The sequence below is a fragment of the Tachyglossus aculeatus genome, chromosome 17, assembly GCF_015852505.1.
Source record: "Tachyglossus aculeatus isolate mTacAcu1 chromosome 17, mTacAcu1.pri, whole genome shotgun sequence".
NCBI lineage: Eukaryota > Metazoa > Chordata > Mammalia > Monotremata > Tachyglossidae > Tachyglossus > Tachyglossus aculeatus.
Genome location: NC_052082.1, coordinates 13,766,209 through 13,781,109, shown reverse-complemented (window position 1 = coordinate 13,781,109; position 14,901 = coordinate 13,766,209). Strand labels below are relative to the sequence as shown.

Genomic DNA, 14,901 nt, shown 5'->3' with positions numbered 1-14,901 from the left:
GCTACTTTAAGTGGTTATCATCACTCTTAGCTACCACTTTTAGTAACATAATGGAGTGAAATGTATTCTTTCCTTTACCTAAGGCACGAGGTCAAGGAATAATCTGGATTTTCTTTTCTCTTTCTTCCCATGAAGTTCTGAGGTGCTCAACTTTTCCTCCTTGATGAGTATACAAATTTGATGAACCAGAGATTGAGTAAAAAGCTGTTACTCTTAATTAGAATCAAACCACAGTCCACTGGGATTGATGCCAGGGAAGGAAACAGGTGCTGATGGTGACACATTTCAATGTCATTGCCCAAGTATTTTTTGTCCACAAAACACTCATCATCCAAGTTATTTCAACGCCTCCAAAAAAGCCATAAGTCAAGAAGTTGTCCTGGCTGTTAGTTAAACTGGAAAACTGACTTTGCTGTGGTTGGTGTTTCCTGCTTCCCTTTAAGGTATAACTAATGCTTCCAATTCAAGATGCAGGATGAAAATATTTCTTTGGATAATTTTTTCTCCACTGTGGAATATGTTCAATTAATCATTTATTGATCACTTACTATATGCAGAGCACTGATCTAAGTGCTTGGGAGAGTACAGTATAATGGCATTGGTAAATATTTCCCCTGCCCACAATGACCTTATAGTCTAGAATGTGGTGGTAAGATGCAAAAATAAGACAAATCAAATTCACTAAACTGTAGGCCAAACCTATTAGCTGTTTAAAGCATCTTTGCTTTTGTCATTTCTCAAAAATTCCATTCAGGGAACCTATCAACATGGCCTATCCAAAACACACACTACCTATTTTCTTTCAACATGTATAGTTGAACTTGTAAACCTTCCTAAATCCTTGCATTTCTGTATGAGAGACTTACTTTTCCCAGGACACAAGCAACTATTTTTACTAGTCAATTCAGAGGACAAAATTGAGTCTCCATTTCAGTTTCAAACGCAGGATCGGAAGTTCAGCGCTAATTATTCCTCCCCGAGATGGCTACCATGAGATTCTCAATACTGTTGAAGCTCAGCCTACTTTTAAGCTGTCACACTTTAGGCAGTTCCAGCACTGAGAATACCAAAATGTAGGATAGCTAGTTAATTAATCAACAGTGTTAATCAATCAATCAATCAATCAATCATATTGAGCGCTTACTATGTGCAGAGCACTGTACTAAGCGCTTGGGAAGTACAAATTGGCAACATATAGAGACAGTCCCTACCCAACATTGGGCTCACAGTCTAAAAGGGGGAGACAGAGAACAAAACCAAACATACTAACAAAATAAAATAAATAGAATAGATATGTACAAGTAAAATAAATAAATAAATAGAGTAATAAATATGTACAAACATATATACATATATACAGGTGCTGTGGGGAAGGGAAGGAGGTAAGATGGGGGGGATGGAGAGGGGGACGAGGGGGAGAGGAAGGAAGGGGCTCAGTCTGGGAAGGCCTCCTGGAGGAGGTGAGCTCTCAGCAGGGCCTTGAAGGGAGGAAGAGAGCTAGCTTGGCGGATGGGCAGAGGGAGGGCATTCCAGGCCCGGGGGATGACGTGGGCCGGAGGTCGATGGCAGAACAGGCGAGAATGAGGTATGGTGAGGAGATTAGTGGCGGAGGAGCGGAGGGTGCGGGCTGGGCTGTAGAAGGAGAGAAGGGAGGTGAGGTAGGAGGGGGCGAGGAGATGGACAGCCTGGAAGCCCAGGGTGAGGAGTTTCTGCCTGATGTGCAGATTGATTGGTAGCCACTGGAGATTTTTGAGGAGGGGAGTGATATGCCCAGAGCGTTTCTGGACAAAGATAATCCGGGCAGCAGCATGAAGCATGGTTTGAAGTGGAGAGAGACACGAGGATGGGAGATCAGAGAGAAGGCCGATGCAGTAGTCCAGACGGATAAGAGCTTGAATGAGCAGGGTAGCGGTACGGATGGAGAGGAAAGGGCGGATTTGGCAATGTTGCGGAGCTGAGACTGGCAGGTTTTCGTGACGGCTTGGATGTGAGGGGTGAATGAGAGAGCGGAGTCGAGGATGACACCAAGTTTGTGGGCTTGTGAGACGGGAAGGATGGTAGTGCCGTCAACAGAGATGGGAAAGTCAGGGAGAGGACAAGGTTTGGGAGGGAAGACAAGGAGTTCAGTCTTTGACATGTTGAGCTTTAGGTGGTGGGCAGACATCCAGATGGAGATGTCCTGAAGGCAGGAGGAGATGCGAGCCTGGAGGGAGGGGGAGAGAGCAGGGGCAGAGATGTAGACCTGGGTGTCATCAGCGTAGAGATGATAGTGGAAGCCGTGGGAGCGAATGAGGTCACCAAGGGAGTGAGTGTAAATTTAGAACAGAAGGGGACCAAGCACTGAACCTTGGGGAACCCCCACAGTAAGAGGATGGGAGGGGGAGGAGGAGCCTGCAAAAGAGACTGAGAAAGAACGACCGGAGAGGTAAGAGGAGAACCAGGAGAGGACGGAGTCTGTGAAGCCAAGGTCAGATAGCGTGTTGAGGAGAAGGGGGTGGTCCAGTGTTAATTGAGCACTTGCTCTGTGCAGAGCACTGTACTAAGCACTTGGGAGAGTAAAACACAACAGGTTGGTAGACACATTCCCTGACCACAATGAGCTGACAGGCTAGAGCGGGAGATAGACAATAATATGAAGTAAATTGTATAGAATTTACTGATATGTAAATAGGGGTTGAGGGTGGGATTTCAGATCTAAGAGCATAGCTGATGCAGAAGGGAGAGCCAATGACTGCTAGAGGAGGAATTAGGAGGGCCAGGAGGCATAGTGGAGGTGATGGATCCCAAGTCTCACATAATAGAATACTGTGTTAATCCCCCATTCTAGAGCTACATGCAGAACTCACCAAAGATCCCACTGGGTCATTTTTAGCAATTATCCTCCTCCTGGTTTTTGGTCGAATTCTTCTCTCTTGATAAACTCAGCTGCTCTGACATAAATAGCACCTTAGAGAAGTGCAGGGAAAACATTAAGACCTCTGGAGTGCCTTCCCAGATCTTCCAAAAGCATTTGACCCTCATTCAATTAGACCGTAAGCTTGTTTTTTTTGTACTGTTGTTTTTTTGTGAGTGGAGGGTCATATATTAAACGCTTACTATAATAATAATGACGGCATTTATTAAGCGCTTACTATATGCGAAGCACTGTTCTAAGCGCTGGGGAGGTTACAAGGTGATCAGGTTGTCCTATGGGAGGTTCCCAGTCTTAATCCCCATTTTACAGATGAGGGAACTGAGGCCCAGAGAAGTTAAGTGACTTGCCCAAGGTCACACAGCTGATAACTGGGACTCAGGCCATGTCCCTCTTGGGGCTCACAGTCTTAATCCCCATTTTACAGATGAGGTTACTTGAGGACAGAGAAGTGAAGTGACTTACCTAAGGTCACACAGCAGACAAGAGACAAGTAGCAGAACAGAGATTAAAACCCATATCCTAAATATTTTATGTGGGCACATTGTCTTTTGCCATCGAGTCATCTCTGATGCATAGTGATGCCATGGACACATCTCTCCCAGAATGCCCCACCTCCTTCTGTAATCATTCTGGTAGTGTATCCAAAGAGTTTTGGGTACAACTTCCAAGGTCATTTCTATTACTAATATATTCATAAATGCACCTAATCACACTCTCTTTCATTGGTTTCAAAAGTATTTTCCCACTTTTAAACTAGAGAATGAGAGAAACTCAACCTTTCACTTCTTCCTGGGGTTATCGGAAAAGCTATTTTCTGGCAGTGATAGAGGGATGAGGCATTGAAGTAGATCAAAGCCTCCAGAAGTTTGTTCACCTGTGCCTTGAAGTGAACTTTCTGTTCTCTGGCAAATCTCATTTAGTTTGCACGCCTTTTTCTGGAACTCAAGTTAATCTGAATTTCTCCTTGGGGTGGGTATGGTGGGAAGAGACAGTTCAAAGACATGCCTAGAAAAGAGTAAAGTATAATAGAGTCTGATTCCAATTATTATTCCTGTTTTATCAATCTATGGTTTTTATTGAGTACCTACTAGGTGCTGAGCACTGTACTAAGAACTTGGGAGAATAAAATACATGTTGGAAGACTGGATCCCCATCCCAAGGAGCTTACAATCTAGACAGGGGAGACAAACAAAAATACTCTTGCATTAGAATGAACTGCTTAAAATGGTTTCTGTCTTATGACCCATCTATGAAAGTTCTCTTTCATGAGAATTCCTGCTCAGTGGACTGGAAGCTAATGGGTGTTCTCTAGACTGTAAGCTTGTCTTGGGTAGGGAATGTGTCTACCAACTCTGTTATACTGTTAATAGTAATAATGATGGAATTTAAGTTCCATGTGTTCTAAGCACAGAGGTAGATACAAGCTAATCAGAAAGGACAAAGTTCCTGTCCCACATGGGGCTCACCGTCCTAATCCGCATTTTACTGATGAAGTAACTGAGGCTCTGAGAAGTGAAGTGACTTGCCCAAGGTCACACGGCAGACAAGTGGCAAAACAGGGATTAGAACCCAGGTGCTTCTGATTCCCAGGTCAGTGCTCTATCCACTAGACAACACTGCTTTAAAGCCCTCATTCCTTCCTGCCCCTAAAATCCCTTCCCCTTGTCTGCCAAGAGAGAAAATGAAAAGATGGCACCACCAATTCCTTTAAGCCAGGCTGTTGGAATTCAGAGTTTAGGTTCCTAAAGCAGGAGAATGAGGAAGACCCTATAAAGAAACTGGGGTCCTTCCCCCATCCAGCCAAAACCAATTTGGGAATTGGGTCAAGGTGTCAGAGGATGCTGAGGGCTTAAAAGGCCAAGGGAAGAGTAAGTTTGGACTTCTGCCAGAGAGAAATGCCAACAAACTCTGTAATGGGCCAAGCCTAGGAGAATCCAGCACTAGTGGCTGACTGAACAATCAGTTTGAAAAGCTTTAAGTTCCTAAATTCTACCTTAGGGTGTGGTGTAGGTCTAGGGAGAGAACTGTAATAGTAATCATGGTGTTTAAGTGCTTACTATGTGCTAAGTATTGGGGTGGATATAAACAAATCAGTTTGGACATCTGTCTCGCACAGGGCTCTCAGTCTTCATCCCATTTTACAGATGAGGTAACTGAGGCACAGAGAAGTGAAGTGGCTTGCCCAAGGCTCACTGCAGACAAGGATTAGAACCCATGACCTTCTGACGCCCAGGCCCCGGTCTATCCACTACTTCTGTGACTGGATCCTATGCTACATTCTTTTGATCCTAGGCTGGTGCCACCTCATTATCGGCTGTGAAACCGTTCGATTCAGATGGCCTTTTATGATTTCTTTCACCACATGGACCTTTTCTCTAACTTTATTGAGATATTTTATTTTTCTTTGAGCCGAGCAGAAGCCCGGTGTGGTGTTCTGGGTCCCAACATCCATACTGAGTCCAGTCGGCTGAGGGAAGGGGCCAAACGCCCTTCAGAAAGCAGGTATTTTGCCAGCTATGGGGCAGGCCTATACGCCCTGAAGGGGAAGGGGACGGGCAGGCCCAGGAGAAACGCTAGGTATTTATGGCGGAGGTTGCCCTCCAGGACAGCGATGGGATCCTCCAGGTCGGTGACAGAATGCCCACATCTTTCCCAAATCTCACTGGGTTTCAGGGGCAGCAGAGTCTCCCCCTTCTCCGCCTTTCCTCGGGAGATCTCCCAGTGTTCCGACTTGACCCACTTGACCGTCGACCTCTTGGTCACGCCTTTCCACTGCTTCTCTTGCTGCCACTGGAGCCCACGATACTCCAGGGCGGCTTCGACTCGGAGCACCGTCAGGGGAACTTCTTCCTGGGGCGAGGTCCCCTCGGCCCTGGTTCCGGACCGTTCCTCGGCCGGGTGGGGGTCCTTGAGATGCTGAGAGGCTCTGGCCTGGGCCTGGAGATAGAGGTTAAAGGACTCCTGGACCCGACGGGGGAGACCCCACTTTTGCCGCGCCCGTAGGCGGGTGACGTGCTGCTCCAGCTGCCACTGCACCGCCGTACTGATGAACGGGAGCTCTGAGGGAGGCTCGGGCCTGTACTCGTACAGCCCGGGAGGCGGGAGGGTGGGTTGGCCTGGCAGGGCAGAGGGCGGGAGGACTGAGATGGTGGTGCCATCCTGAGACATCTGGACTTGGGAGGGGAACTCTCCCGGATTGCTCAGGGGGCACCATGGCCCACCGGCCTCTCCCAGCGGCTCCTTTGGCTCCTTCAGGGGCCTCAGCATGGGGAAGACCTCAGGAAGTATTGGAGCCGTGTCGATGCTGGGGGCCCACGGGCCCGAGGCCCCAGGAGGGAAGACTCGATTCTCCTCGTGGACCAGGCCTAGTCCTAACCCTCCCTCTTCGGCCTCCTGGTCTTCCTCCTGGGGTCCGAGCTGGCTTCTGGACCTAAGGACCCTCTCAGGCAGCCCACACTGCTGCCTAATCAGCATTTTCTGGAGGTGGAGCTCCAGCTTCTGCTTGACTTTGAACAGCAGACTGGGCACCCCACGGAAGGCCTTGGGGCCTGCGTGCCCCTCGGAAGAAAAGTGCCCCTCTCTGTCCCGGCCTGCAGGAGCAGGAATCTCCTCGAACTCTCTCTTTTGGGATCCCTTCTCCCAGCCCTTGGTCTTCACAAGGCCTGAAGAGTGGGAGGAAGCAACCTCCTGCTTCTGATCGAACCTTATTCTCCGCTGTCCGTGTGGGGTCACTTCTTGTTCGGAAGGGACCCGGGAGGGGGGATGGGCGGCTGCCCATCTGAAGGAGCTTCCCGAGGACAAGGAGGAGGAAGTGGAGGAGAAGGAGGACAGGGAGGAGGAGGAGAAGGAGGAGGCAGAGGTCAGGAAGTGGGTGGAGATGTTAGATTCCTCGGCAGTCTCCCCGTGCCGGGAAGTGTCGGATCTCAGGCCCCGGCAGGAAGAGGCACTGGTCTCCTCTTGGTAAGAGAGGGTTGATGAGAGCCCAAGGATGGATATGTTTTCCGCCGAGAACATGTGCTGGAATTGCTGGGCCAGGTGGGCGCAGGTATCGCAAGCCAGGCTGTCGTCACAAAGCAGATGCTGCTGCATGTTTTCCTTCAACCTCCAGCCCAGCCTGCAGAGAAAGGCAAGCCCCCCCCGAGTTACAGTCAGATGAGACCCTCAAAAGGACAAATTTGTTCCAGGTCCATCAATCAATCAATCAATTGTACTAATTAAGGGCTTACTATATGTAGAACACTGTACTAAGCGCTTGGGAGAGTACAATACAGGTCAGAGGTCATGGGTTCAAATCCCGGCTCTGCCACTTGTCAGCTGTGTGACTTTGGGCAAGTCATTTAACTTCTCTGGGCTTCAGTTACCTCATCTGTAAAATGGGGATTGAGACTGTGAGCCCCACGTTGGACAAGGGACTGTATCCAACCCAATATGCTTGTATCGACACCAGAGCTTAAAACGGTGCCTGGCATATAGCACTTAATAAATACCATTATTATGATGATGATTATTATGACTAAAGCCCATCAGAAGGGTTGAGATGGATAGAAGGTTGGGTAGCAGCTGGAGGGTGTCCTCTGCGATGCTCTTAGGGCAAGTGTGGCCTTGAGAGTCTTGTAGGTTGTAAGTCCTCTAGTCTGTGTTGTACTCTCCCAAGCCCACTACAGTGCTCTTCACATCACAGCACTTAGAACAGTGCTTTGCACATAGTAAGTGCTTAATAAATGCCATCATCATCATCATCACAAGGTCTCAATAAATACCACTGGCTGATGGATTGGCCTGGGCTTTGCAGGGTTAGGGGGAGACAGAGGGAACAGCAGGTGAACTTCCTTCCACCCTAGAAAGCCCTCTGATCTGTCGGCCAGAAGCAGCATGGCTTAGTGGATGGAGCATGGTCTTGGGAGTCAAAAGGACCTCATTCTTTCACGTGTCCTCTGTGTGACCTTAGGCAAGTCACTTCACTTCTCTGGGCCTCAGTTAGCTCATCTGCAAAATGGGGATTAAGAGTGTGAGCCCTATGTGGGATGTGTGCAACTTGATAAACGTGTATCTACCCCAGTACTTAGAGCAGTGCTTGGCACATAGTAAGTGCTTAACAACTACCACAATTACTATAGTGTGTGTGCATTTGTGTGTGTGTGTGTGTGTGTGTGTGTCCGTAACCACCACATGGTAACTACCCTCCTCCTCTAAATCTGCTTTCACACTCCCAAATCACACCTTCCCTCTCCACTCTCTCTCTCTTTTCCTCCCCAGGTCTTCCCATCATCACCTATGTGGAGTCTCAGGGCCTAGGAAGCGTGTCCAGTGAGAGGGGGAAGGGAAATGGATCACCTTCTCAGGGGTGACAAGACCTTCCGAAGATTGTCATCATCTCTTCCCGGTAAGGGTCTCCAAGCTGAGAGCAAAAGGCTGCGTTAGGTAGGGTTTTAGGGGAGGGGTCGGCTCTTCTACTCCCTGCCATTCAAAGGGGCCCTTCCCAGGCCAGGATGGCCCACTAGCCCCAGGAAGGGAATTACCTGTCCCCATTCCCAGCTAGGGAAGGGCATGGCCCAGTGGCAAGAGCACGGGCTTTGGAGTCGGAGGATGTGAGTTTTAATCCCGGCTCCACCACATGTCTGCTGTGTAACTTGGGGCAAATCACTTCACTTCTCTGTGCCTGTTACCTCATCTGTAAAATGGGGATGGAGAGTGTGAGCCCCATGTGGGACAGGGACTGGCTCTAACCTGATGACCTTGTATCTACCCCAGTGCTTAGAACAGTGCTTGGCACATAGTAAGCACTTAACAAAATACCATAATTATTACTGTTATTATTATGCCTCCCCAGAGAAATAGGGCCACATCCAGCCCAGGCTCTGGACTCTCTGAACCCCTGTTCTAGGACTTCCCCAGCAGGGATGGAGGGCTGGCATGCTGACAGCATGGAAGGGGATAATACCTCTTCGTGGGCTGCATCTCTGTCTGGATCTCCGATGACCCTGAGAGACAGGAAGGAAGCAGCAAGGTTAGCAGGGGTTTGAGACTGGACTCTGATCTTCAGAGTTTGAGTCCCATATGGGACAGGGACTTTGTCCAACCCGATTAACTTGTATCCACCCAGCAGTTAACACAGTACCTGTCACATAGTAAGTGCTTAACAAATACCATTATTATTATTATTATTCTCTCTGGGCCAGGGCTGAGGACAACAAGGCTTCATTCCTTCAAACTCCCTTCTCCCTCCCCCAGTTACTGGCTTTCCAATGCTCCCCACTGAATGGCAAGCACCTCAGCTGCTTGGAGTAGGGCAGCAAGGAAGTGGAGCAGACTTGGATTGGAGGAGAAAGATCCCTCAATAAATCAGTGGTTTTTACTGAGTGCTAATTGTGTGCAGAGCCCCAAACTAAGTACTGGGGAAAATACATGACAATAATGTTGGTAGACATGATCCCTGCTCCCTGTGGGCAGGGAATGCATCCACCAACTCTGTTATATTGTACTCTCCCAAGCACTAAGTACAGAGGTTTGCACACAGTAAGCACTCAGTAAATACCATTGAAGGAACTTACTTAGAACAGTGCTTGGCATATAGTAAGCGCTGAATGAATACCATCGTCATTAGTATTATTATAGACAAGGAGCTTTTTTAATAATGGTCTTTGTTAAGCACTTACTATATACCAGGCTCTGTTCTAAGCACTGGGGTAGATACAAGGTAATCATGTTGGACACAGTCCTTGTCCCTTGTGGGGCTCACAGTCTTAATCCTCATTTTACAGATGAGGTAACTGAGGGCCAGAGAATTGAAATGACTTGTCCAAGGTCAAACAGCAGACAAGTGGCAGAGCTGGGACTAGAACCTAGGTCCTTCTAACTCCCAGGCTAGTGCTCTATCCACTGGACAATGTTGCCTGCTTACGCTCTCTGGGGAGAGAGCAGGAAAACATTTCCCACTCCAGAGGCTGAGTTTTCTCTTACTGTGGGTACTGAGGAAGAGCAGGTGAAGGCAACATAAAAGGGGTTGGGGGATGAGCAAATATTGAAAAGCATGGTGTTAAGACCTGGAAAGAGTACATCAATAATTATAATTATAGTATAATATTTGCTAAGGACTTACTGTGTGCCAAGGACTGTACTGAGTGCTGGAGCAGATATGCAGGCTCACAGTCTGAGTTGAAGGGAAAGGAAGTTTTATATCCCCATTTGGTAGTTGAGGGGACTGAGGCCCAGAGAAATTTAAGCAACTTGTCTAAGGTCATACAGCAATTGATCAATCATATTTATTGAGCGCTTACAGTGTTCAGAGCACTCTACTAAACCCTTTGCTAGAGTACAGTACAATAGACTTGGTAGACACCTTTCGTACACACAGAGAGTTTACAGTCTAAAGGGAGAAGACAATTAGTGGAGCAGAATTGGAACCCAGATCCTCTAACTTCCTGGCCTGTGCTCTTTTCACTAGGCCATGCTGCTTCTCAGTTAGTAAAATTAATAGACATAATCCCTGCCCTGCCTGAACAAACAATCCAGCAGAAGATACGGACCTGAAAACACACTGCAGGTCAGAGGAGGTAATAGAATAAAAAGATATGTATTACGACGGGGTGGAAGGTCCCAAATATTTAGGTGAGGGTTCTTGGGGATATTGGACTAATTCAATGTCCCTCTCCAGTCTGCCCCCGGGGAGTATTTTTTATTTATTCATTTCAGGGAGAGGATTATCCCTACCGAGAGGCAGAGTTTGTCTTTCCGGGTCTTCGGCTCATATTGGCTGCTTTGTGTGTCCTGGAGCAGAGTCCTACCCAGAAGCCTGAGCAGAAGCAGGAAGATGGTCACCCAGATGAGGAGTTCGGTCAACGGGTAGATTGGGGTCATCCTGATCTTGAATGAGGTCTGGTCTTGGGGAGGGGGGAGAGAGGGGTGCAGATTCCAAGAGGCTCGGCGCATGCATCACAAGGGCGGTGTCACAAACGGCCTCCCCTGTGGGTGGAGAAGTGGGGAGGGGTTGGGACAGGATTGGGTGGGTAAAAACCCACTAGTTGCTAACAACCTGTTTCATATTCAACATCTCACCCCATCCTGTCGGTTTTATCTTCACATCCCTGCTTTGCACATAGTAAGTGCTGAATAAATGCCACTATTATTATTATCCTTAAAATCAGCCCTTTCCATTCAAACTGCTACCACATGATCCAAGCACTATCCTATCCCACCTTGATTACTGCATCTGCCTCCTCGCTGACCTCTTTTCCTCCTGTCTCTCCCCACTCCAGTCCATACTTCACTTTGCTGCAGGGATCCCTTTTCTAAAAATACATTCGGTCTGCAACTCTCCACTCCTCAAGGACCTCCGATGGTTGCCCGCCCAGCCACAGACACTCAGTCAGCTCACCCCATCCTACCTCACCTCACTTATCTCCTACTACAGCCCAACCTGCACACTTTGCTCCTTTAGTACCAGTTGGCTCACGGTACCCCAGTCTCTTCTACCTCACCTTCGACCCCTGTTCTCCATCTTCCTCCAGCCAGGAACTTCCTCTCTGACCCCAACCCGAGAAGCAGTGTGGCTCAGTGGAAAGAGCACGGGCTTCAGAGTCTGAGATCCCGGCTCCGCCAATTGTCAGCTGTGTGACTTTGGGCAAGTGACTCAACTTCTCTGTGCCTCAGTTACCTCATCTGTAAAATGGGGATTAAGACTGTGAGCCTCCCCATGGGACAACCTGATCACCTTGTAATCCCCCCAACACTTAGAACAGTGCTTTGCACATAGTAAGTGCTTAATAAATGTCATTATTATTATATACACCAGACCACAACTCTCCCCATCTCAAAGGCCACATCTCCTCCAAGAGACCTCCCCCAGTTAAACCTTCTAAAGAGAGAAGAGGAAGAGTAGGTTCAATTCCTGCTAGCCTGATGACTAAGTTCCTTTCAACCCAATGGGATTTCATTTGGGCTCCGGACATGTGAGCCAGGGTTTATCTTCCCTGGAGGTTATTATCCTGATGAAATAAGTAGGGCGAGGAGAAGCATTAGCTGAATTGGCTCAGAATTCTAATTTTCATCCTTCAGCATTCTGCCCAAATATACAACCAGCCAGATCCTGCCGGGGCATAGGTCACTGCCAGTGGGGAAGAATCTCTTTGCAGGATAAGGGGATTTGGAAGGTGTCAATCTGGCTCGGGGCCTTAAGAAATGATCCAGAAAATCCCTTGGGAAGAGGAGTCTCAGCTCAATCAGTGATTTATTGTGTGGCACTGGGCAAGATATATAGATACTCTGAGCTTTTATTTCTACCTCAGTAAATAAGAAAAGGTCATACTCGTGAAAATTTGGCTTATGGGGGTAAGGTGAAAAATGATATTTGCAAAGGCAAAGTGTGAGGCCTATCTTTGTTACTGGTGGTCATTCAATCTGCCATTTGTTCAGTTTTCTTACTGTGTGCAGGGCACTGTATTAAGTGGTTAGGAAAGTACGTTACAACAACAGTGACATTCCCTACCCATAATGAGCTTATAGTCTTTCTTCCCCTATGTTGGAACGTGTTGCCTTCCCCAGGAGAACTGGGAGACAGTGTTTCTTAGTGTAAAGAGAATGGACCTGGGAGTTAGTTCCCTAGTTTCTAATCCTGATTCTGCCAAGGTCTTTGACCTTGGGGAAGTCCCTTAACCTGACTGTGCCTCAGTTTTCTCATCTGTAAAATGGGGATAAGACACCAATTCTCCCTGTGTTTTAGATTACGAGCCCCATGATGAGACAGGAACCATGCCTGATTTGGTAATCTTGTATTGATCCCAGAGTTCAGCACAGCACTTGGTCCTCTTGCCCAGCCATCTTTAAAAGGAGCCACCTCCCATTCAGTTTGGAGATTTTCCATACATCCTTATAACTGTGCCCAAATTGGGAGGTAGGCTCATCCTATCTCCACACCTGTCTTCCTCCTACCCCTATTACTATGGTCTCTGGGGAACAGGAACATAATCTGCCTTGTTCTTTAAATTATATATTATAAATTACATTACTATCTGTCTCTCCCTCAGACTGTATGCTTGTTATAGGCAGGGAACGTGTCTGCTAATTCTGTTGTATTGTACCCTCCCAAGCATTTACTACATTGCTCTGTGCATAGTAAGCGCTCAATACTTGGTATTAGTTGATCGATTGATTGAGGCAAATAATGGGTGAGATCATTCCTAATTATAATAATTATGGTATTTGCTAAGCATTTACTGTGCACCAGGCACTGTACTCCTGCCTCCAACTTACCTTCATTCGTCTGGGGGGCTGGCATGGGCCCAGGTGTTCTGTTTTGATACATCAGCTATTCCATAAAACTGTGGAATGGATCGGCCATCTCCTTGCTTTGTCTTTGATTCTGGGAGGTAGGAAAACATAGGAAGCCCTCCCTGACCTTGGATGAGCCTTTGACTTTCCTCTGGAGAGATACCCAGCTGTCTGGAGTGGGTTTGCTGTCTGGAGTGGGTTTGGTGTCTGAAAATGACAGAATGAGCAAGGAATCTCTTGAAATCACTTCCAGAACTGGGATTCTCTGACCTTCAAAGCAATTTGATTCTATATTTAATTCTCCCATCTTGTTCTTTTTATTCTGATTTACCTTTCCTTGCAGCAGAGGGCTTTGGAAGGTGGGCATGTTGTTTAATACTCTATTGAATGGATAAATGGCTTTCACTCAGTGAGCATAATGGCGGAAGCCCGGCTTCCTGTGAGCTTCTTTTATTTTCTGGCTTTGTGGAATCTTAGCTGGGACAGAGGTGGGGCCGGATATTTCCTTCCTCGCTGAGTTTTCAGCCTCACACCTCACAGAGGGACATCCCTCGTGGCTCTGGGCTAGGGGAGCCCAGGTGAATCCTACAGTGGGATGAGGACATTGCAGCTCAGGTCAGGGTCCTCAGCAGAAAACAGCAGGCTTGGATATGTGGTTTCAGTGAGGTTCATTCATTCAATTGTATTAACTGAGCGCTTACTGTGTACAGAGCACTGTACTAAGCTCTTGGGAGAGTACAACAACAGACACATTCTCTGCCCAACAAGATCTTATAGTCTAGAGGACTAGTTTAGAGGTTTATAAGGAATTAGAGCTGGGACACAGCCAAGCAGGTTTATGGGGAGGATGGACCATATCCTGAACAGACTGGTCATAGCCAGACAATATCCTCTGCTCAGGACTGACAAAAGTGCCCTAATAGTAATAACTTTGGTATTTAAGCACTTGCTATTTGTCAAACACTGTACTAGGTGCTGGGGTAATAATAATAATAATTGTGATATTTTTTAAATGTTTACTGTGTGCCAGGCACTATACTAAATGCTGGGGTAGATACTACAGCTTTTTGTGGGTATTTGAGGTGGAGGACAGTTCTCTTATCCCCATCCCCTAAACTGTGAGCTCCTCTCTAGATTGTAAGCTTTTCCCTCCGTTCTCTAGACTTCAGGCTTCTCTCTAGACTGTAAAACTCCTCCCCATTTTCTAGACTCTAATCAATCATATTTACTGAGTGCTTACAGTGGCTTAGTGGAAAGAACACTGGCTTGGGAGTCAGAGGTTGTGGGTTCTAATCCCAGCTCTGCCACTTGTCAGCTGGGTGACTTTGGGCAAATCACTTAACTTCTCTGTGCCTCAGTTACCTCATCTCTAAAATGTGGATTAAAACTGTAAGCCCCATGTGGGACAACCTGATTACCTTATATCTACCCCAGTGCTTAGAACAGTGCTTGGCACATAGTGCTTAACAAATACCATCATTATTATTATTATTATTGGGAGGGTACAATACAATAGTTACCGAATTGTACTTTCCAAGTGCTTAGTACAGTGCTCTGAACACAGTAAGTGCTCAATAAATGCAATGGATTGAATGAATGAATAGTTGGTAGACACATGCCCTGCCCACAGCAAGCTTACACTTGCCTCCAGACTTTGTTCTCCCCAGTTTCTAGACTAAAAGCTCCTCTGTAGACTGTAAACTCCTCCCCATTCTCTAAAT

General features: G+C 47.3%; 1 protein-coding gene across 1 annotated transcript; it reads right to left on the bottom strand.

Moving 5' to 3' along the window:
• Positions 1 to 5,288: 5,288 nt before the first annotated feature.
• Positions 5,289 to 10,776, bottom strand: LOC119939581. The gene is made up of 4 exons (XM_038759688.1): positions 10,625 to 10,776; positions 8,856 to 8,895; positions 8,249 to 8,312; positions 5,289 to 7,028 (listed from the first exon to the last, which is right to left on the bottom strand). Exons 1-4 carry the CDS (start codon positions 10,769 to 10,771, stop codon positions 5,429 to 5,431), a joined length of 1,851 nt encoding a protein of 616 aa, XP_038615616.1. The 5' UTR covers positions 10,772 to 10,776; the 3' UTR covers positions 5,289 to 5,428.
• Positions 10,777 to 14,901: the final 4,125 nt, after the last annotated feature.